Source organism: Stomoxys calcitrans, chromosome 1 (assembly GCF_963082655.1).
Source record: "Stomoxys calcitrans chromosome 1, idStoCalc2.1, whole genome shotgun sequence".
In the NCBI taxonomy this organism is placed as follows: Eukaryota; Metazoa; Arthropoda; class Insecta; order Diptera; family Muscidae; genus Stomoxys; species Stomoxys calcitrans.
Genome location: NC_081552.1, coordinates 231736691 through 231760381, shown reverse-complemented (window position 1 = coordinate 231760381; position 23691 = coordinate 231736691). Strand labels below are relative to the sequence as shown.

Genomic DNA, 23691 nt, shown 5'->3' with positions numbered 1-23691 from the left:
TTTAGTGTTGCTAAACTACCGAATACCGAAATCTAGCCTTAGCATAGAGTCATACACAGGGAGAAAAATTATAGCATGTATTATTTTTATAAGAAAGGTACAAGTACCACCAATTAGCTAAGTATGATCTGTGAGCTAGCAAGTCGACCCACCAACATCAGACTAGTGAGTTTTTTGAAACCTCGGAAAAAACGGATTTTAGTTTAAATGTAAGAGAAGAAAAGAATATTTTATTAAAATTTCAGTTAGTTCATCAATTCGTTGAGTTAGCTTTTTAGAACGTTCAGTAGATAATCGATTTTGATCAAATATTGGTCGGTATACATATTCGGTTCGGATGTCGATGGACTTAATAACACTCACTCATCTAAATTTCAGCGAAATAGGGTAATAAATGCGGTTTCTAAGGACTTAAATCCCTAGTCGGCAGATCGGTCTATACAGCTATATGTAAATATGGCGCAATATGGACCATATTCGGTTTGATATCCTAACCGAACCGTGAAATCGGACTATTAATGCGCTTGCTATGGGCTTAAGACCCAAAATAGGCAGATTGGTTTATATGGCAAATATACCCAAATATGGAAATCAGACAACAAATGCGCCTGTTATGGGCTTAAAATCCTTAACCAGCAGAGCGATCCAAATGGCAACTATATTCAAATATGATACCATCTGGAACATATTTGGCACGAATATCGGGGGCCTTTGTAGAACCCGCTGTGTTTATTTTCAGTAAAAACTGACAACAAATGCGTCTTTAATGCCCTTAAGACCCTAAATTGTCAGATCGGCCTATAGGGCAGCTATATCCAAATATAGTCTGATTCAAGAACTTAACCTGCGTATGAAAGAAATACGTCTCTGTGACAAATTTCAAGTCAATATCTCAATTTTTGAATCGATTTCAATTTTATAATCGATTTCGATTTAATAGTCGATTTAGATTTAATGGTTAAATCGAAATTGGACTATTAAACCAAAGTGGGTGTTTCATCTTTTTCGATGTAACAATCGATTTTATGATCGAGTTCGATTTAATAATCGATTTTGATTTTGTAATCGATTTCAATGCCTAATCAATTTCGATTTAATAATCGATTTCGATTTAATAATCGATTTCGACTTAATAATCGATTTCGATTTAATAATCGATTTCGATTTAATAATCGATTTCGATTTAATAATCGATTTCGATTTAATAATCGATTTCGATTTAATAATGGATTTTGATTTAATAATCGATTTCGATTATATAATCGATTTCGATTATATAATCGATTTCGATTTAATAATCGATTTTGATTTTGTAATCGATTTCAATGCCTAATCAATTTCGATTGAAATCGATTTCGATTTAATAATCGATTTCGATTATATAATCGATTTCGATTATATAATCGATTTCGATTTAATAATCGATTTCGATTTAATAATCGATTTCGATTTAATAATGGATTTTGATTTAATAATCGATTTCGATTATATAATCGATTTCGATTAAATAATCGATTTCGATTTAATAATGGAATTCTATTTAATAATCGATTTCGATAAAGTGATTAATTTCAATTTAATAATCGATTTTGATTTTGTAATCGATTTCAATGCCTAATCAATTTCGATTTAATAATCGATTTCGATTTAATAATCGATTTCGACTTAATAATCGATTTCGATTTAATAATCGATTTCGATTTAATAATCGATTTCGATTTAATAATCGATTTCGATTTAATAATCGATTTCGATTTAATAATGGATTTTGATTTAATAATCGATTTCGATTATATAATCGATTTCGATTATATAATCGATTTCGATTTAATAATCGATTTTGATTTTGTAATCGATTTCAATGCCTAATCAATTTCGATTGAAATCGATTTCGATTTAATAATCGATTTCGATTTAATAATCGATTTCGATTTAATAATCGATTTCGATTTAATAATCGATTTCGATTTAATAATGGATTTTGATTTAATAATCGATTTCGATTATATAATCGATTTCGATTAAATAATCGATTTCGATTTAATAATGGAATTCTATTTAATAATCGATTTCGATAAAGTGATTAATTTCAATTTAATAATCGATTTTGGTGTAGTAGTCGCTTTCTACTGAATTTTGATGTTACAAACGATTACGAAATCGAAATCTATTATAAAATTGAAATCGATTATAAAATTATAAACTTATAATCTATTTCATTTTAATAATAAATTTCGATTTTGTAATCGATTTTAATGTCTAATCAACATCGATTTAATAATCGATTTCGATTAAATAATCGATTTCGATTAAATAATCGATTTCGATTAAATAATCGATTTCGATTAAATAATCGATTTCGATTAAATAATCGATTTCGATTAAATAATCGATTTCGATTAAATAATCGATTTCGATTTAATAATCGTTTTCGATTAAATAAAGGAGTTCGATAAAGTAATTTATTTCACTTTAATAATCGATTTCGGTGTAGTAGCCGCTTTCGACTGAATTTTGATGTTACAATCGACTTCGAAGTTATGCTTAATTCGATATGCTTAATCCATTTCGGCTTGAAAATCGATTTTAATCTGTTAATCGATTTCGATGGAATAATCGATTCCTATTTAATAATAGTTATAATAATCTTAAAAATTTTCGATTCCGATATAATAATTGATATCACAAATACGTCGAAATATGAATTTAAATTTCATGATCGATTTCGATTCAATAATCGATTTCAGTTTAACAGTCGATTTCGATAGAATTTCGATATTATAATCGATTTTGAAGTTATACTTTATTCGATATGTTAATTTCAATTTAATAGTCGTATTTGAAGAAACGCATACCAAATGAAGAATCGCATACCATAGTGAGCGTTTCCTCATTTGTTTAGAATAACTCACAGGCCATACTACGTGTGGAGGCTTCAAGGGCCATATATTGGCCATACATTGATATGGCCCTTGAAGCCTCCACACCTAATATGGCTGTTGAGTTATTTTAACCAAATGACAAAACGGGTCCCATAGTGGTTGGCGTGTGTTGTGATCTCTGGCTTTTCTTTTCCATTGCAAAAATTTCCGATCATTGAGCACGTCTCGAATGAGAAACAAAAGGAAAAATTTTATTTTTTCAGAATTTTTTTTCGAATATGTGCCGAATAAGAAAATTCCATAAAAATATTGTCGTTATTTCACTACTTTGTGTACTAGTTCATTCAGTTAGTTCACCAGAGGGTTTCCTAAATCACCCAGTTTGTCAAGTTTGTTTGTACTTCAAATCGTTTACTTTGTTCTCTAGTTCGTTCACTTAGTTCAGTTTGTTCAATGATTTGTTTGTGGGCACTCTCTTTCATGGTTTCACTTCCCAAACTTTTAGACCAATATACTTGCTTCTATTATTTCCAACCCACTTTTTTCGCAGTGTATCTACAATTGCCATAGATTGAAGCTCATATGTTGTTGGTGCAAAAAACAACAAAACAAACAACGTGAAGCTTTTGTTTTCATTGTGTTGTTTTTATTAGCAATTGTTGTATAGTACCTCTATTGTTGCTGTTGCTGTGCAAGAGCAAGAGTCGTAAATAGATTTTAGTTTTCCTTTTGTTCTTTTCAATGCTCCCATTCCCTCCCCCCTTCGAGTAGTCTTTGTTAGACCATAATTGCCTTTGTACAATCACGTTTTTGACTCCAATTCTTAAAAGCTATTGCATGGCATCAGTTGCACTAAGCTCGCACTTCCATTGTACTATGCAGCAGCAGCAGAAGAGGCGGCGGCATATCTATGAGATTTGTTTTTTTGTTTTAAATTTTTTTTCTTGCTTATCTTTGCTTTTTTTCTCTTTAGTATCAATTTCACTGAGTTTTTTCTATTATGGTTTTGTTTTCAACTACAATGACCCATATTGTAGAAAAAATAATGTGGCAACTAAGAAAAGGGGGGAAAACTTTCGAAGAAAAAAAATCACAAAAAATGGAAAACAAATTATGTGGTTGCCAAATTGAGAGCTGTGTATATATGAGGGAAGGGTTAATAAATTAAGTTGATTTGATAAGGTTGATAGAGAGCAAAAGGTTGAAGGGTATCAAAAGTTATTAAAATAATGTAGTTGGTCATGGAAAACAAAAATTTTGCTCGACATCTCTTTGAAGGCAAACAGAGGCTAATGGATAAGAAAAGCTATGCCATTGGAGCTACATCCAGATATGGTCCGATTCAGGCCATAAATTAATTGAATGTTGTAGACCATAGTGCTAGTCATTGTGTAAAATTTCAGCCAATCCGGATAAGAATCTTAAGCCCTTTAGGGAGTAGTAAAAGTAGTAGTAAAATCGGGAAATCGGTCAATATGAGAGATGTATCAGGCTTTAGACCTATCCCGACCATATTTGACACGCATGATGAAGATTATGGGAAAAGCCGTTGTACAAAATTTCAGTCAAATCGCATAACAATTGCGCCCTCTATCGGCCAAGTATTAGGCCGATAAAGGGGGAGATCGATTAATATGGGGGCTATATCAGGAAATCGGGAGATCGGTTAATATGGGGGCTAAATCAGGAAATGAACCGGTTTAGACAGTTTACGCAATTTCGATGTCTTATTAATTTCTATTAAATAATCGATTTCGATTAAATAATCGATTTCGATTAAATAATCGATTTCGATTAAATAATCGATTTCGATTAAACAATCCATTTCGATTAAATAATCGATTTCGATTAAATAATCATTTTCGATTAAATAATCGATTTCGATTAAACAATCCATTTCGATTAAATAATCGATTTCGATTAAATAATCGATTTCGATTATATAATCAATTTCGATTATATAATCGATTTCGATTAAATAATCGATTTCGATTAAACAATCCATTTCGATTAAATAATCGATTTCGATTAAATAATCGATTTCGATTAAATAATCGATTTCGATTAAATAATCAATTTCAATTAAATGATCGATTTCGATTAAATAATCTATTTCGATTAAATAATCTATTTCGATTAAATAATATATTACGATTAAATAATCGATTTTGATTCAATAATCGAATTCGATTTCATAATCTATTTCGATTAAATAAACGATTTCGATAAAGTAATTAATTTCAATTTAATAATCGATTTCGGTGTAATACTTGCTTTCGACTGAATTTTGATGTTATAATCGATTTCGAAGTTATACGTAATTCTATAAGTTTATCGATTTTGATTTGTTAATCCATTTCGGCTTGAAAATCGATTTCAATCAGTTAATCGATTTCGATGGAATAATCGATTCCTAGTTAATAATCGTTATAATACAATTTTCGATTCCGATATAATAATCGATAATCGATATCATACATTTTTAACGATTTGCAAATTAAGTGCGAACCAAGCGCAGATGCAACTGGGTGCGGATACAGGCTAAGTGCGGATGCGAACTAAGCGCGGATACCTGGGTGCGGATGCAACTAAGTGCAAATGTTGGGTAAGTTTGGATGCGAGTTAACCGCGGATGAAACTGAGTGCGAATGCAAGCTAAGTGCAGATGCGTACCAAGCTCAGATGGAATTGGGTGTGGATACAGCCTAAGTGCGGATTCAAGCTAAATGCGGATGCGAACTAAGCGCAGATGCAACTGGGTGCGGATGCAGACTAAGTGCGGATACGATCTAAGCGCGAATCCAACTGGGTGCGGATGCAATTAAGTGCAGATGCAGGCTAAGTGCGGATGCAAGCTAAGCGCGCTACAACTGAGTGGAGATGCAGGCTAAGTGCGGATGCAAGCTAAGCGCGCTGCAACTAAGTGCGGATGCGAGCTAGGTTATGTTAGGTAAGAGTCGCAGTCCTTTACAGACGGATCATCTAAATCTGAACCGATTTCTATGAAATTCAAGAATAATGTCGAAGGTCATTAGAAAATCCTTCCTGCCAAATTTCGAAAAAACGGTTAACAAATGACCTTTTTATTGCATTATTACTGCAAATCGGACGAACATATATTTGGGAGCTATATCCAAATCTGATCCGATTTCAAGCAAACTTCTCAGATATTGTGGTAGTGGTCGGGGAAGGCGTTGTACAAAATTTTTTGAAGATTGGTCAATAAATGCGCTTGCAATGGCTCTTGGAGTGAAAATCGGGCGATAAATATATATGAGAGTTATATCTAAATCTGTACCGATTTCTATGAAATTTACCAATAATGTCGAGAGTTAAAAGAAAACCCTTCCTGCCAAATTTCGAGAGAATCGGTTAACAAATGACCTTTTTATTGCATTATTACTGCAAATCGGACGAACATATATATGGGAGCTATATCCAAATCTGATCCGATTTCAAGCAAACTTCTCAGATATTGTGGTAGTCATCGATGAAGGCGTGGTACAAAATTTTGTGAAGATTGGTCAATAAATGCGCTTGCAATGGCTCTAGGAGTGAAAATCGGGCGATAAATATATATGAGAGTTATATCTAAATCTGTACCGATTTCTATGAAATTTACCAATAATGTCGAGAGTTAAGAGAAAACCGTTCCTGCCAAATTTCGAGAGAATCGGTTAACAAATGACCTTTTTATTGTATTATTACAGCAAATCGGACGAACATATATATGGGAGCTATATCCAAATCTGATCCGATATTTTCCAATTTCAATAGGTTTCGTCTTTAGGCCGAAAAACATCCCTGTACCAAATTTGAAGACGATCGGATGAAAATTGTGACCTGTAGTTTGTACACAAATTAACATGGACAGACGGACGGACAGACGGACATAGCTAAATCGAATCAGAAAGTGATTCTGAGTCGATCGGTATACTTGTCAATGGGTCTATCTCTCTTCCTTTTGGGTGTTACAAACAAATGCACTAAGTTATAATACCCTGTACCACAGTATTGGTGTAGGGTATAAAGATTGCAAAAATTTTTAAGCCATAAAAATTTTTGCAATCGTTATACCCTGATGAGACCTGATGAGTTTCATTTAAGGTTTGAAAACAATTAAATTTCCTACAAAAGTTGTCGTTAACAATTTTTGATTAATATTCTCCCTCCTTAATAAACCAACCACACCTTAGAAATTATTACACATCTAGTACCAATACTCTTACATACATACACTATGTATGTAGTCATACATATACACCATATTAATATTGTAATGTATTTTTAATTTATTTGTATTTTCTTGTTTGGCGTTTTCACTAAAGTTTACACTGTTCACATGGGGCTGTTGGTGGGTCGGTCGGTCACTTGGTCAGCTGCATCATTGTGGTCATTAGTAATAATGAAAATTTCACTTTATTTTCATGTTGTGTTAAATGAAGGTGAAATTGTTTTCTATTTTATGACCATGCATGCATTAGTTCACAATAGCCCCAAACAGATACGCTGAGATCATCATCAAGTGCAGAACAAAGGAAATTAATTTTCATAAAAGATTGATATACTATAATAAATAGACACACATACATATGTACTGACACACACCGACATACCCATCAACTCAGCTAGCGAATGCATTTGAAAGGCTCAACAATATTTGATTTTAAAATAGCAAAAGGAAAAAAATCCAAGTAATCGAAATGCAAATCGAAGTGGAATATAGTTGTGAATTATTGTTATAAATTTTTTATTATTTTTTTTTTTAATTTTGCTTTTGTTTATACGAGCAGAAGAAACATCGAAGGAATTTCATATTATATACGTTGTTGTTTTGTTTAGAATTTATTTAGTATACATTTAGAGGAACTAATAACAATAAATGGGCAAATGATGGCAAACAAAGAAAAAATAAACAAACCAGTTGAAATAGTTTGGGCAAAAATAGATTTTCGTAAATAGAAAAGTTGAATAAACTGAGAATTTTACACTATGCTGCCAGAAAAATTAAGGATAAGAAGAGGAATTATTGAGTTGCCCAAAAAGTAATTGCGGATTTTTCATATAGTCGGCGTTGACAAATTTTTTCACAACTTGTGACTCAGTAATAGTACTCTTTCTTCTGTCAGTTATCAGCTGTTACTTTTAGCTTGCTTTAGAAAAAAAGTGTAAAAGGAGTCTTTTTGATGAAAGTTCATTCTAAGTTTTATTAAAAATGCATTTACTCTCTTTTAAAAAATCCGCAATTAGTTTTTGGGCAACCCAATATTAAAAAAAACTTCAAAGGTTTGCAAATATTCCATACATTCCGTTCAGCGATGAGGCTCATTTCTGGTTGAATGGCTACGTAAATAAGCAAAATTGCCGCATTTGGAGTGAAGAGCAACCAGAAGCCGTTCAAGAACTGCCCATGCATCCCGAAAAATGCACTGTTTGGTGTGGTTTGTACGCTGGTGGAATCATTGGACCGTATTTTTTCAAAGATGCTGTTGGACGCAACGTTACGGTGAATGAACACATTTCGAACCGAACACTGATTTTGGTAATAAAATTCAATGATTTGCAAGCGTTGCTCGTTAGTAAGTCTATTCATGATGAAATGTCAAAGCATACTGAGCATCTTTCTCTTTGACACCATGTCTGAAATCCCACGTGATCTGTCAAATACTAATGCATGAAAATCCTAACCTCAAAAAAATCACCCTTTATGAACATTTCATGCCCATGAACATTCCTCTAAGGAACAGGGGCAAACTTCTCACATATCAATGAGTGCAGTCCGACTCAAGTTTAAGCTCAATGATAAGGGGCCGCCTTTTTATAGCCTAGTCCGAACGGCGTGCCGCAGTGCGACACCTCTTTGGAGAGACGTTTTTACATGGCATAGTACCTCACAAATGTTGCCAGCATTAGAAGGGGAAAACCACCGCTAAAATTTTTTTTTTCTGATGGTCTCGCCAGTATTCGAACCCAGGCGTTCAGCGTCATAGGAGGACATGCTAACCTCTGCGCTACGGTGGCTTCCACACCATAGGATGGGGGTATACTAATTTCGTCATTCTGGTTGTAACACCTCGAAATGTGCGGCTAAGACCCCATAAAGTATATATATTCTTGATCGTCGTCACATTTTATGTCGATCTAGCCATGTCCATCTGTCTGTCTGTCCGTCCGTCCGTCTGTCTGTCGAAAGCACGCTAACTTCCGAAGGAATAAAGTTAGACGCTTGAAATTTTGCACAAAATACTTTTTATTAGTGTAGATCGGTTGGGGTTGTAAATGGGCCAAATTGGTCCATGTTTTGATATAGCTGCCATATAAACCCATCTGGGATCTTGACTTCTTGAGCCTCTAGGGGGCGCAGTTATTATCCAATTTACCTGCAATTTTGCCTGTTTTTATACCCTCCACCATAAGATGGGGGGTATACTAATTTCGACATTCTGTTTGTAACTACTCGAAATATTCGTCTGAGACCCCATAAAGTATATATATTCTTGATCGTCGCGACATTTTATGTCGATCTAGCCATGTCCGTCCGTCTGTCCGTCCGTCCGTCCGTCTGTCTGTCGAAAGCACGCTAACTTCCGAAGGAGTGAAGCTAGCCGCTTGAAATTTTGCACAAATACTTCTTATTAGTGTAGGTCGGTTGGTATTGTAAATGGGCCATATCGGTCCATGTTTTGATATAGCTGCCATATAAACCGATCTTGGGTCTTGACTTCTTGAGCCTCTAAAGTGTGCAATTCTTATCCGATTGGAATGAAATTTTGCACGACGTGTTTTGCTATGATATCCAACAACTGTGTCAAGTATGGTGGAAATCGGTACATAACCTGATATAGCTGCCATATAAATCGATCTTGGGTCTTGACTTCTTGAGCCTCTAGAGTGCGCAATTCTTATCCGATTGAAATGAAATTTTGCACGACGTGTTTTGTTATTATATCCAACAACTGTGCCAAGTATGGTTCAAATTGGTCCATAACCTGATATAGCTGCTATATAAACCGATCTTGGGTCTTGACTTCTTGAGCCTCTAGAGGGCACAATTCTTATCCGATTTGAATGAATTTTTGCACGAAGTATTTCGTTATGATATCCAATAACTGTGCCAAGTATGGTTAAAATCGGTCCATAACCTGATATAGCTGTCATATAAACAGATCTGGGGATTTGACTTCTTGAGCTTCCAGAGGGCGCAATTCCTATCCGATCTGGCTGAAATTTTGCATGACGTATTTTATTTTTACTTTCAACAACTGTGTCAAATAAGGTTCAAATCGGTTCATAACCTGATATAGCTGCCATATAAACCGATCTGGGATCTTGACTTCTTGACCCCTAGAGGTCGCAATTATTATCCGATATGCCTGAAATTTTGTACGACGGATCCTCTCATGACCATCAACAAACGTGTTTATTATGGTCTGAATCGGTCTATAACCCGATACAGATCCCATATAAATCGTTCTCTCTATTTTACTTCGTGAGCGCCAATGGGCGCAATTCTAATACGAATTGGCTGAAATTTTACACAGGTCTCCAACATATAATTTAATTGTGGTCCGAACCGGACCATATCTTGATATCGTTTTAATAGCAGAGCAACTCTTTTCTTATATCCTTTTTTGCCTAAGAAGAGATGCCGGAAAAAGGACTCAACAAATGCGATTCATGGTGGAGGGTATATAAGATTCGGCCCAGCCGAACTTAGCACGCTTTTACTTGTTTCTGTTATGACTTTCAACGACTGTTTTAAGTATGGTTTAAATCGGTTAATAACCTGATATAGCTGCGATATAAACCGATCTAGGGTCTTGACTTCTTGAGCCTCATCCGATTTGACTGAAATTTTGCCTGTTGTGTTCTGTTATGACTTCCAACAACTGTGTTAAATATAGTTCAAATCGGTTCCTAACCTGACCGATCGACCGATCTCTTGATTTAAGATTTTGGGCCCATAAAAGGCGCATATATTGTCCGATTGCGCCGAAGTTTGGGACAGTGAGTTGTGCTTGGCCTTCGTCAGCCCTTTTGAATTTGGCCAAGATCGGTTTAGATTTGGATATAGCTATCATATAGACCGATCCGCCGATTTAGGGTCTTAGGCCCATAAAAGCCTTATTTACTATCCGATTTTGCTGAAATTTGGAACAGTGACTTGTGTTGGGCCCTCCGACAACCATCTTGAATTTGGCTCAGATCGGTTTAGATTTGGATATAGCTGCCATATTGACCGATCTCTCGATTTAAGGTTTTGGGCCCATAAAAGGCGCATTTATAATCCGATTGCGCCGAAATTTGGAACAGTGAGTTGCGTTAGGTTCTTCGATAACATTCCGCAATTTGCCCCAGATCGGTTCAGATTTGGATATAGCTGCCATCTAGATTGATCTCTCGTTTTAAGGTCTTGGGCCCATAAAAGGCGCATTTATAGTGCGATTTCTCCAAACTTCGGAACAGTGAGTTGTGTTAGGTTCTTCAACATTCTTCTTCGATTTGGCCCAGATCAGTCCAGATTTTGATATAGCTGCCATATAGACCGATCTCTCGATTTAAGGTCTTGGCCCCATAAAAATCGCATTTATAATCCGATTTCGCTGAAATTTAACACAGTGACTTAGGTTAGGCTATTCGACAGCCGTGTCGTTTATGGTTCAGATCGATCCTTATTTGGATATGGCTGCCAAAAAGACCAGTATTTGGTTCTACAAAATTGAATAATGCCTTGTACTTCATAGACCACTCAATATCCGTGTCTAATTTGGTCGAAATCGATAAAGCTGCTATGGGGGCATAAATTATGCATATTTCACCTGATTATGATTGAAGGTGGTGGGTATCCAAAGTTTGGCCCTGTCAAACTTAACGCCTTTTTACTTGTTTTGATTTTAAAGAGTTTATCAAAGAGATTCGATTACATTTTGTAATTTGCCCCGTTAGCCGAGTTGGTGGCGTGCTCGGATTACCAGTGCGTAGGTCATGGGTTCAATTCCCATCAGAGGTCTGTTCTGTCACCACTGTGGTATCACAAGGGGCAAACATTTTCGAAGTCAGAAGTTGTTTAAAATAAAAGTGCATGCCTCTCTAATCCAACCCAACCATTTCGTAGCAATTAAAGGCTCATCAAGTGCATATTTTTTTACGTTTTCGCAACACTGTTCTTTATGGCCATAGAAAAACAAAAACACCAAACCAGAAGCCTAGCTAGACACAACGACGACTGTTTTTGTGCCTCACAAAAACCAGAGAACAAAGCAAAAGCTCTGTTACGGCATTCATTGGTTATGAAATGACAACCAAACAAAAAAAAAACCCATAAATGTATGAGGGTATATTTATGCAAAATAAGTGCGTCACTAGTCCAGTCCAGCAGCAGAAATATTGTATCAAGCATTTGTGGGACACGTGACCAAGAAATGATATATGAAATAGATTTTGTGGGGGGGGGCCCTGTTGGCCCCCCATTTAGCTCAGCTAGATGCGATGGGGCTGGGTGTTGATGTTTGGGGCCAAATTCATATGAGACCCCATGAATATGACATTTGGGAATACATGTGCCCGTAATGGAGTGAAGTGTGCTGTGCTATGCGGCCATGGCAAGCCATTTGTGCTGAATGGCCAAACATCTGTGACAACGAAACCGAATATTAATATTTATGACACATTATTGTGCCATTGTTGTTATCAAAAGTGCTCAACGACAACGATTTGGTTTGAATTACACATACGTATAATTGAGGTTATATTCTGTATAAATATGTCAACATACACAACACAATACAATTTATGTAGCAATTAATTCAAAGCTGGCAAAAAAAAACTAATTTCTGTATATTTTGTTTTTCTTCTATTTTCATTGCAGTCGACTTGTTGATTTTTTTTTTTAAATAAAGAGAAACAAGGTTACAAAAGTTCAAAAGACTGAGACCAATAATTGATTGTTAAGCAATTCCTGTTTTAAAGGATTTTTAAGAAAATAAAGCTCTAACAGCCTAAGCCCTTCCTCCCCACCCTAGAACAAAACTAAGTGATCTCAACTTAAGCCTAGCAATATAAGCCAAGAACTCTTCAAAGTGATATCAAGCTAAGAATAAGAAGAACAACAAAACAGAAAAGAGAACCAACAACTAGATCTGCCCGCCTCCAATAGCAATAGCAACAGCCACCAGGACATTGCACTTTCAAGCTTTTGAAAGCTTCTAGCTCACTCGTCGTATAATGTTGAGTAGTATTGCATCCTATCTATTTGGTTCGAATACTACTACAACTACACCGGATAAGGAAACGCTAACAGCAACCGGCATAGGCAGTGGCGTTGAGGAAATTATCGATGCACCCCCCTCTAATACGGTTGATGTTGATAATCTCATAGAAGTAACCTCACTGACCCCATCGGTAACGGGCTCTGAATCTTTGGATAAATCTTCGGCGGTAGCAGCAGCCACAGCACGTGCCATTAGACGTGGCAAGAATAAGCGCAACAATACCCGTCAGCAGAATAAACGTAAAGCTGGAGTTAAAGGTGGCAACACCAAGGAGACTGGCAGTACATCGGGCAAGCAAATAACGAAATTATCAACTACTTCATCGCCCAGCGATAGTTGTGACGAAGATTTCGACGAAGACGAGTGGTTCATTGTTGAAAAGGAAGGTGAGTGCATAGAGAAAAAAGTATTCATTTGTAGAAAATTTTCTATAATGAGTGTTCAGTAACTAAGGGGAACGCCCCCTCATAAGTCCCTCCGAGCGGGCATGGTACCAAATTTGAACAATATGGAACTCCAAAGAAAGGTGTTTGAAAGCTGAATTCAAATCTGGTAGCAATATTTGTGGCCAAGTAACTGGGAGCCGTCCAGCTGCCCAAAATATCCTCCAAGCGATTGCATAGAAAAATTCTGGATAATAAGGTAAACCCGAAACACGAATCGCACAATCGAAATGGGGGTAATTTTGAGACAAAAATTTTAAAGAAATGTATGATGAGTAATTGGGAAATACACCGCCTCAAAAGTTCCTCTGAGCGAACATAGTTATGGTTACACTCGGAGAAATTTGTTAGTAAAAATAGTAAAAATGTTTGCTGTAACAGCAGAAAGTCTGCTGAAAATGAGACAGCAGTAATTTTTTGCTTAAACAGCAAACATTTGCTACTGTTTTCAAATCGTTAAATGTTAATACAAGTAAAAGTATGCCAAGTTCGGTCTGGCCGAACCTTATATAACCTCCACCATAGATCGCTTTTGTCAAGTTTTTTGCCCGGCATCTCTTTATAGGCCAACAAGGGCTAATGGATAAGAGTTGCTATGCTACTGGAGCCATGTCAGCGATTCGAGTGGCAGTTCTTTACAGACTCACTTAGACAATTTTCAGTCCATTGTGATACCACAGTAGCGACAGCGCAAGGCTTCTGGCGGGAATCGAACCCAAGACCCCTGCACAGGTAATCCAAGCGCACTACCAACTCGGCTACCGGGGCGCCCTAGCGCCATACTTGGCTTGGATGTTAAAGGCAAAAGTAGATCCCACAAAGCAAAATTTAAACCAAATCGAATAAAAATTGCGCCCTAGAGGGTCTTATGAAATAAAATGAGGAGATCGGAGATCGGCATGCATATTAAAAGGCATAGAAGAAGTCACTGTGCAAAATTTCAGTTAAATAGGATAAGAATTACGCCCTCTAGAGACTCAAGAAGTAAAATCTCGAGATCATTTTATATGGAAGCTATATTAGGTTATGGACCGATTCAGACCATATGTGGGACGTATTTTAGAGGTCATAGATACAGTGACGTTGCAAAATTTCAGCCAAATCGGATAAAAATTATTTCCTCTAGAGGCTCAAGAAGTAAAATCGGGAAATCGGTTTATATGGGAGCTACATCAGGTTTAAAATCGATTCTAGCCATACCTGGTCCATCTTTTAAATGTGATAGAAGCCGTCATAGTTTAAGATTTCAGCTAAATCCGATAAGAATTGGGCCCTCTAGAGGCTCAAGAAATCAAATCGGGAGGTCGGTTTCTATGGAAGCTGTATCTGGTTTTGGGCCCATTTGAACCATATTTGACACGTAAGTTGAAGGTAATGGGAGGATTCATTGTGCAAGATTTCAACAAAATCGGATACGAATTGCCCCCTCTAGAGACTCAAGAAGTAAAATCGCGAGATTGGTTTATATGGGAGCTATATCAGGTTTAAGACCGATTATAGCCGATTATATAGATAGAAGACGTCATAGTTCAAGATTTCAGCTAAACCCGATAAGAATTGCGCCCACTAGAGGCTCAAGAAATCAAAACGGGAGGTCAGTTTATATGGGAGCTGTATCATTTGTATACCCCCAGCCACATTTATTATCCGATTTTGCTGAAATTTGGGACACTGAGTTGTGTTGGGCCCTTCGAGATCTCTCTTCAATTTGGCCCAGATCGGTCCAGATTTGGATATAGCTGCCATATAGACCGATCTCTCGATTTAAGGTCTTGCGCCCATAGAAGGCGCATTTATTGTCCGATGTCGTCGAAATTTGGGACAGTGAGTTAGGTTAAGCCCCTCGACAGACATCTGCAATATGGCACAGATCGGTCCAGATTTGGATATAGGTACCATATAGACCGATCTCTCGATTTAAGGTTTTGCGCCCATAAAAGGCGCATTTATTATCCGATTTTGCCGAAATTTGGGACGGTGGGTTGTGTTAGGCCCCTCGACATACTTCTGCAATATGGCATAGATCGGTCCAGATTTGGATATATCTGCCATATAGACCGATCTCTCGATTTAAGGTTTTGGGCCCATAAAAGGCGCATTTATTGTCCGATGTCGCCGAAATTTGGGACAGTGAGTTAAGTTAAGCCCCTCGACAACATTCTGCAATATGGCACAGATCGGTCCAGATTTGGATATAGCTGCCATATAGACCGATCTCTCGATTTAAGGTCTTGCACCCATAAAACGTACATTTATTATCTGATTTTCCCAAAATTTGGGACAGTGAGTTGTGCTAGGCCCTTCAACATCCTTCTACAATTTGGCCCAGATCGGTCTAGAATCGGATAAAGCTGCCATATAAACCGATCCGCGGATTAGGGGTCTTAGGCCCATAAAAGCCACATTTATTGACCGATGTCGCCGAAATTTGGGACAGTGAGTTGAGTTAGGCCTCTCAACATACTTCTGCAATATGGCACAGATCGGTCCAAATTTGGATATAGCTGCCATATAGACCGATCTCTTGATATAAGGTTTTGGGCCCATAAAAGGGGCATTTATTATCCGATGTCGCCGAAATTTGGGACAGTGAGTTAAGTTAAGCCCCCCGACAGACTTCTGCAATATGGCACAGATCGGTCCAGATTTGGATATAGGTGCCAGATAGACCGATCTCTTGATTTAAGGGTTTGGGCCCATAAAAGGCGCATTTATTATCCGATTTTGCCGAAATTTGGGACAGTGAGTTAAGTTAAGCCCCTCGACATACTTCTGCGATATGGCACATATCGGTTTACATATATATCCGAGGTGATGGGTATCCAAAGTTCGGCCCGGCCGAACTTAACGTCTTTTTACTTGTTTTTACTAATTTCCTTTTCCCTTTAATCTTCTTCCAGACGACGACAACGACGTCTCCTCACCTCGCAACGAGAACGAGGCTGACAACAATAGCACTACAACCACTATCGAGATCGTCAAATCGGTCAAACCCACTATCGCTCCCAGTCCATTGGCGCAACAGAGGCGCCTTCAACATATCAATTCGCATTCCCTTTACAGTGGACCAAGGCCACAAAAGCAACGCAACTATTTGCAAAAATCACGCGGCAACAACAACAATAGCTCCCGCAATAGCGGTCTAAGTGTCTCAACATTAAGTCCATCCCGCACAGTAAACGAAAATCGCAATGCCCCTCTGGGCAATGGGCCCTCCGGGGTAACAGCTGATGGCGGTATGACCCGTTCGCTGTATGTGGTGTCATCATCGGCATCGGCTCATCAGGATGTCGCAGCGAACGGATCATTGGGAAATTTGAAGAAAATGGACGAATCATGGTTCGTAACACCACCACCATGTTTCACCTCCATTGGACCCATCAATATGGAAGCTACACCCTATGAGAACCTATTGATTGAGCATCCAAGGTGGGTGAAGTGGCATGGTGTAGCTAAATGTTGTTTGAACTGTTGTACTTGAAATTTTGGAAAAAAAATAAGTTTTCGAATAATGGAATACATTTTTTAATTTTAATTTTTTCTGTTTTTTTTTTTTTGTTCTTCACGTCAGCATGTCTGTGTATCATAGTATTAAAACGGCCCAAGCTGCCACTGAGAGTTTTGTTAAACTCGATCTCGGTATTAAGGAGCCCAAAGAAAAGCGGCCAGCTAAGGAGAATGTACAACGCAAGGTATATATCATAAATGTTTTTTTTTTTTCATTGTTGACCAAGGTGTGGTTATTGAATTTTTTCTGGTCATTTTTTTTTTATTACAGAATTCCCAAGCTGTCCAACAGCGATCATCGGCTGGCTTCCGTTTGGATCGCCAAAGCGTTGCTCAATTGAAGCAGGAATTGTTGGAACGCACTGTACAGAAGGTAAGCTGATCAATGTGAAAATGAAGTTTGTAATCTCAGCATTACCATTGTTATGGAAATTCTCCCATGAACATGCCATTTTAGAACAGGGACAAACATCTCACTGAGTGCTGTCCGATTCAAGGGATCAAGATAAGGAATCTACGTTTCATAGCCGAGTACGAACAGAGAGCTAAAGTACGACCTCTCTCAAGGGATAGAAGTTTTAGATATCATAGTACAGGGTTCGAATACAACTCTATTTCCCAATCCCATGGCAGCCGGTTGTATGTACCGGATTGACCCGATGAATTCCTTCATCGATAAGGGCTGCCGCCTCAGTGTACCACACACTGCTACTACAACAACAACAACAACTCTATTTCCAAATTTCAGCGAAATTGGGTTGTAAATGCCCCATTTTTGGGCTTTAGAACTTGAAACGGGTGATCGTCTTTTAAAACATCTATGTCCAAATATGGATCTATTAGGTCTGCTCAAGAACCTAACTTGCGTATGGGCAAACAAAGAAATGTTCAAAATTTCAATATTCTTAAGACATATTCATGGACGGCGGAGTTAGTGTTTCATTCGTAGATATGAGACTCCCATCTCTGAAAAGGGTTACTCTGCAGCATACGAAGGCGTCAAAAGAACTAGGTCTAGTTCTCGAAGTTGCCCTGGAGGAGGAATATGGGGATAGTGGCGCATTCTATATCTGCAGTATGAGGTTCGGTAAGAATTGGGTAGTTAGCCAAAGGACGATCTACCGAAAATTAACATACATCAGACAGAAGGAATCGTATTAGGAAGATTAAAAGTTCCAAAAACTGGTCTGCGTCGAAATCACGGGATTGCAGAGCCTTACACTGCGGGCTGGTGGGAAACAATGCTGAATATTCAGTCAATTGAGATCTATGATAAATTAGGCTGTAGAAGACCGTTAATATGTAAGGCGGAGTTAGTGTTTCATTCGTAGATATGAGACTCCCATCTCTGAAAAGGAAACAATGCTGAATATTCAGTCTATTGAGGTCTATGATGAATTGGGCTATGGAAGACCGTCAATATGGAAGGCGTAGTTAGTGTTTCATTCGTAGATATGAGACTCCCATCTCTGAAAAGGAATCAATGCTGAATATTCAGTCTATTGAGGTCTATGATAAATTGGGCTGTAGAAGACCGTTAATATGGTAGGCAGAGTTAGAGTTTCATTCGTAGATATGAGACTCCCATCTCTGAAAAGGGTTACCCTACAACATACGAAGGCAGCAAAATAACTAGGTCTAGCCCTAGAAGTTCTCCCGGAAGAGAAATATGGGGATAGTAGCGCATTCTATATCTGCAGTATGAGGTTCGGTAAGAATTGGGGAGTTAGCCAAGGGACGATCTACAGAATATTTACATACATCATCAAACTAGTGCTAGTGTATGGGGCAGTGGTGGGAATGATGAAAGGCCGATGACAGAAGGACTCGTATTAGAAAGATGAAAAGTTTCAAAAACTGGTCTGCGTCGAAATCACGGGATTGCAAAGGTATACACTGCAGACTGGTGGGAACCAATGCTGAATATTCAGTCTATTGAGGTCTATGATGTATTGCGGTGTGAAAGGCCGTTAATATGGAAGGCGGAGTTAGTGTTTCATTCGTAGATATGAGACTCCCATCTCTGAAAAGGGACCAATGCTGAATATTCAGTCTATTGAGGTTTATGATGAATTGGGCTTTGGAAGACCGTTAATATGGAAGGCGCGGTTAGTTTTTCATTCGTAGATATGAGACTCCCATCTCTGAAAAGGAACCAATGCTGAATATTCAGTCTATTGAGGTCTATGATGTATTGCGGTGTGGAAGACTGTTAATATGGTAGGCGGAGTTAGTGTTTCATTCGTAGATATGAGACTCCCATCTCTGAAAAGGGTTACCCTACAACATACGAAGACGGCATAATAACTAGGTCTAGCCTTAGAAGTTGTGCCGCCGGAGGAATATGCGGATAGTAGCGCATTCTATATCTGCAGTATGAGGTTCGGTAAGAATTGGGCAGTTAGTCAAAGGACAATCTATCGAATATTTACATACATCATAAAACTAGTGCTAGTGTATGGGGTAGTGGTGGCAATGGTGAAAGGCTGAGGATAAAAGGACTCGTATTGCAAATGCAAATTTTGCCCATGAACATTCCACTGAGGAACAGGGGCAAACTTCTCACAAACTATGAGTGCAGTCCGATCAAGTTTAAGCTCGTATCAGGAAGATGAAAAGTTCCAAAAACTGTTACGCTTTGAAATCACGGGATTGCAGGGGTTGGGTATTCAGTCTATAGAGGTGGGTATTCAGTCCATTGAGGTCAATGATATATATGCAGTGCGGAAGACCGTTAATATGGAAGGCGGTGGCTAGCAAGACTTATCGTTCGAAGTTCGAACGGATTCAAAGAGTGGCTTGAGCCAGAATCTCGAGATTGCTGAGTTGCACTCTGCAGCCTGGATTGGAATCAATGTTAAATATAAAGCCTATTAGGGTGTATGACTTATGGGAAAGTGGAATGTTGGAAGGCTAGACTTGTCTTGGCTGTAAAGATCTAATGAGCGGCTAGAGTCAGAGCCACGGGATTGCCGAGGTCTATTCTGCAGGGTGGGTGGAATGCGTTGTAGAATATGAAGCTTACTGGGGTATGTATGCGCTTCTGTGGGGCCTAGATCGCGCTCAGGTTAAGCGAATTCAGAATGCTGAAGGAGGATGGGTAGGGCAACAGGGCAGAGGCCACCGTAGCGCCGAGTCTAGCATGTCCGCCTATGACAGCGAACGCCTGGGTTTGAATTCTGGCGAGATCATCAGAAAAAATTTTCAACGGTGGTTTTCACCCCCCCCCCCCCCCCCCATAATTTGCATTTGCCCATAAAAGACGCATTTATTGTCTGATGTCGCCGAAATTTGGGACAGTGAGTTAAGTTTACCCCTCGACATATCTCTGCAATTTGATTCAGATCGGTCCAGATTTGGATATAGCTGCCATATAGACCAATCTCTTGATTTAAGGTTTTGGGCCCATAAAAGGAGCATTTATTGTCCTTTGTCGCCGAAATTTGGGACAGCGAATTAAGTTAGGCCCCTCGACTTCTTTCTGCAATATGGCCCTGGTCGGTCCAGATGTGGATATAGCTGCCATATAGACCGATCTCCCGATTTATGGTTTTGGGGCCATAAAAACCGCATTTATTGTCCGATTTCGCCGAAATTTGGGACAGTGAGGGCCCAGTTGGGAGCTTCGACATTCTTCCGCAATTTGGCATAGATCGGTCCAGATTTCGATATAGCTGCCACATACACCAATCTCTCGATTAAAGGTTTTGACCCCATAAAAGGCGCATTTAGTGTCCCATGTCGCTGAAATTTGGGACAGTGAGTTTAGTTTAGCCCCTCGATATACTTCTGCAATATGGCCCAGATCGGTTCAGATTTGGTTTTAGCTGACATATAGACCAATCTCTCGATTTATGGTTTTGGGGCCATAAAAGGTGCATTTATTTTCCAATGTCGCCCAAATTTGGGACAGTGAGTTAAGTTTAGCCCCTGGACATATATTTGCAATTTGGGCTAGATCGGTCCAGATTTGGATATAGCTGTCATGTAGACCGATCTTTCGATTTAAGGTTTTGAGCCCATAAAAGGCGCATTTATAATCAAATTTTACTGAAATTTGAAACAGTGACTTATGTTAGGCCCTTCGACATCTTTCTTTTATTTGGCCCAGATCAGTCCAGATTTGGATATAGCTGCCATATAGACCGATCTCTCGATTTATAGTTTCGGGCTTATAAAAGGTGCATTTATTGTCCGATGTATCCAAAATTTGGGACAGTGAGTTGTGTTAGGACCTTCGACATCCTTCTTCAATTTAGATCAGATCGGTCCAGATTTGGATATAGCTGCCATATAAACCGATCTCTGGATTTATGGTTTTGGGCCCATAAAAGGCGCATTTATTGTCCGATGTCGCCGAAATTTGGGACAGTGAGTTGTGTTAAACCCCTCGACATACTTCTGCAATATTGCCCAGATCACTCTAGATTTGGATATAGCTGCCATGTAGACCGATCTTTCGATTTAAGGTTTTGGGCCCATAAAAGGCGCATTTATTGTCCGATGTCGCCGAAATTTCGGACAGTGAGTTAAATTAAGCCCCTCGACATACTTCTTAAATATGCCCCAGATAGGTTCAGATTTGGATATAGCTGCCATATAGACCGATCTGCCGATTTATGGTTTTGGGCCCATAAAAGCCGCATTTATTGTTCGATGTTGACGACATTTGGGACAGGGAGTTGTGTTGGGCCATTTGACATTCTTCTGCAATTTGGCTTAGATCGGTTCAGATTTGGATATAGCTGCCATATAGACCGATCTCTAGATTTATGGTGTTGGGTCCTTAAAAGGTGCATTTATTGTCCGATGTCACCGAAATTGGAGATAATGAGTTGTGTTGGGCCCTTTGACATTCTTCTGCAATTTGGCTTAGATCGGTCCAGATTTGGATATAGCTGCCATATAGACCGATCTCCCGATTTATGGTTTTGGGCCCATAAAAGGCGCATTTATTGTTCGATTTTTCCAAAATTTGGAACAATGAGTTGTGTTAGGCCCTTAGACATTCTTGTTCAATTTGGCTCAGATCGGTCCAGATTTGGATATAGCTGCCTTATATACCGATCTCTTGATTTAAGGTTTTGGGCCCATAAAAGGTGCATTTATAATCCAATTTTATTGAAATTTGAAACAGTGACTTATGTTAGGCCCTTCGACATCCTTTTTCAGTTTGGCCCAGATCGGTCCAGATGTGGATATAGCAACCATATAGACCGATCAGCCGATTAATGATTTTAGGGCCATAAAAGCCGTATTTATTGTCCGATTTTGACGAAATTTGGGACAAGGAGTTGTATAAGGCCCGGCCTAACTTGACGCCATTTTATTTGTTGTGTTTATTTTTGGCTATATCCCTGGTGCTGCTTATCCAAGGCTCGGCCTGTTCAAACTAAACCCATTTTCACTTGTTTCCTTAAAAATGGCCTTGTCATTCCTTTTTTGCATGTAAAATTAATTGGACAATTTTTTTTTTGTTCTTCTCTTTCAGACCCAAACCAAAAAGGATCGTCGTGACATCTGTCGTTCGGCCATCAAACGGGCCAATAAGGTACGTGATGTTCAATCCAAGAACCATACTTCCCGTCGTTCCGACAGACAACACTTCAAGGTTGTAAGCAGTGCCAACAACAACCGCAAATCCTGCTTCTAAATGGCGAAAATCCCAGCCGAATCCCTTCATAGGAGATAAATGGCTTTCAGAAAGGATATATGATTGAAACAGAGAAAGAAGAGGGAGGAACATGAAAACCAATTATTTTTGGAAAATAAATGAGGCCAACAAATGCTCTCTTTATTTATGCAAAACAAAGTAAAAAACCAACAACAACAAAAAACACCACTAATACAAAACAACAACAAGAAAAACAATCACAAGAGATACTAATAAAATTTGAAAATGAAAAATTAAAATTCTAAAATTTTAATTTGAAAAGCTGAAAAAAACACACACACACACACACAAACAAAAAAATTAAAACCAAAAATTAAGAAAAATTAAAAAAAAAATCCAGAAACTTAAAAATAAAAAACAAAATTAAAAAATTATTTGTAAAATTAGATATATATGAGTGAAAAACAAAAAAGGAAAATTGTATTAAAACTTTGAGATATGTATTTTTAAAGGATAAAACTAAGCAACAAGTAGAAGAAAAAGGAAAAACAGAGAAATCCCAGAAGAAAAAAACAAAAAAAAAAAAAAATAACAAACACTCAACAAAATCATGATTAAAAAAAAAAAAAGAAATGGTAGATTTTAAAAATGTTCTCACAATCTTAAGGATACATATACCACATAAGTACATATTTTTCCAATTTTAATCAATCTTTTAATCTTAGAATAACAATGTCAAGAGCAACAACAACAAAAAGTAACAAAAAAAAAAGTAAACTGTGAAAGCAATTTCAGACCAAGAATGAAAACGCCAGCAAGCGATTTGCATAAAACCATACCCCCCTCCCCCCACAATGTAAAGCCCCACACAAAGAATTCGGAAATTATATATTTTTAGAAAGTTTTTCTGAATTTGCGCGAGTAGGTCCACCATACATCGTGTGTTTATGTGTGCGAGTGTGGGGTTTTTTCTA

At 38.0% G+C, this 23691-nt stretch overlaps 1 protein-coding gene across 3 annotated transcripts in view; it reads left to right on the top strand.

Annotated features, from left to right (window-relative positions):
* Positions 1 to 23313, top strand: part of LOC106092057 (uncharacterized) — a 57739-nt gene extending 34426 nt beyond the window's left edge. For 2 of the 3 annotated variants that reach the window (XM_059361967.1, XM_059361961.1), the window contains exons 2-6: positions 12751 to 13539; positions 16497 to 17025; positions 17168 to 17288; positions 17375 to 17476; positions 22595 to 23313. In XM_059361967.1, coding sequence (XP_059217950.1) covers positions 13107 to 13539; positions 16497 to 17025; positions 17168 to 17288; positions 17375 to 17476; positions 22595 to 22756 — 1347 coding nt within the window. In that variant the 5' untranslated portion in view covers positions 12751 to 13106 and the 3' untranslated portion in view covers positions 22757 to 23313. The remainder of the gene's footprint in view (positions 1 to 12750; positions 13540 to 16496; positions 17026 to 17167; positions 17289 to 17374; positions 17477 to 22594) is intronic. The other variant, XM_059361972.1, reaches the window with a different exon arrangement.
* The last annotated feature ends 378 nt before the right edge of the window (positions 23314 to 23691 follow it).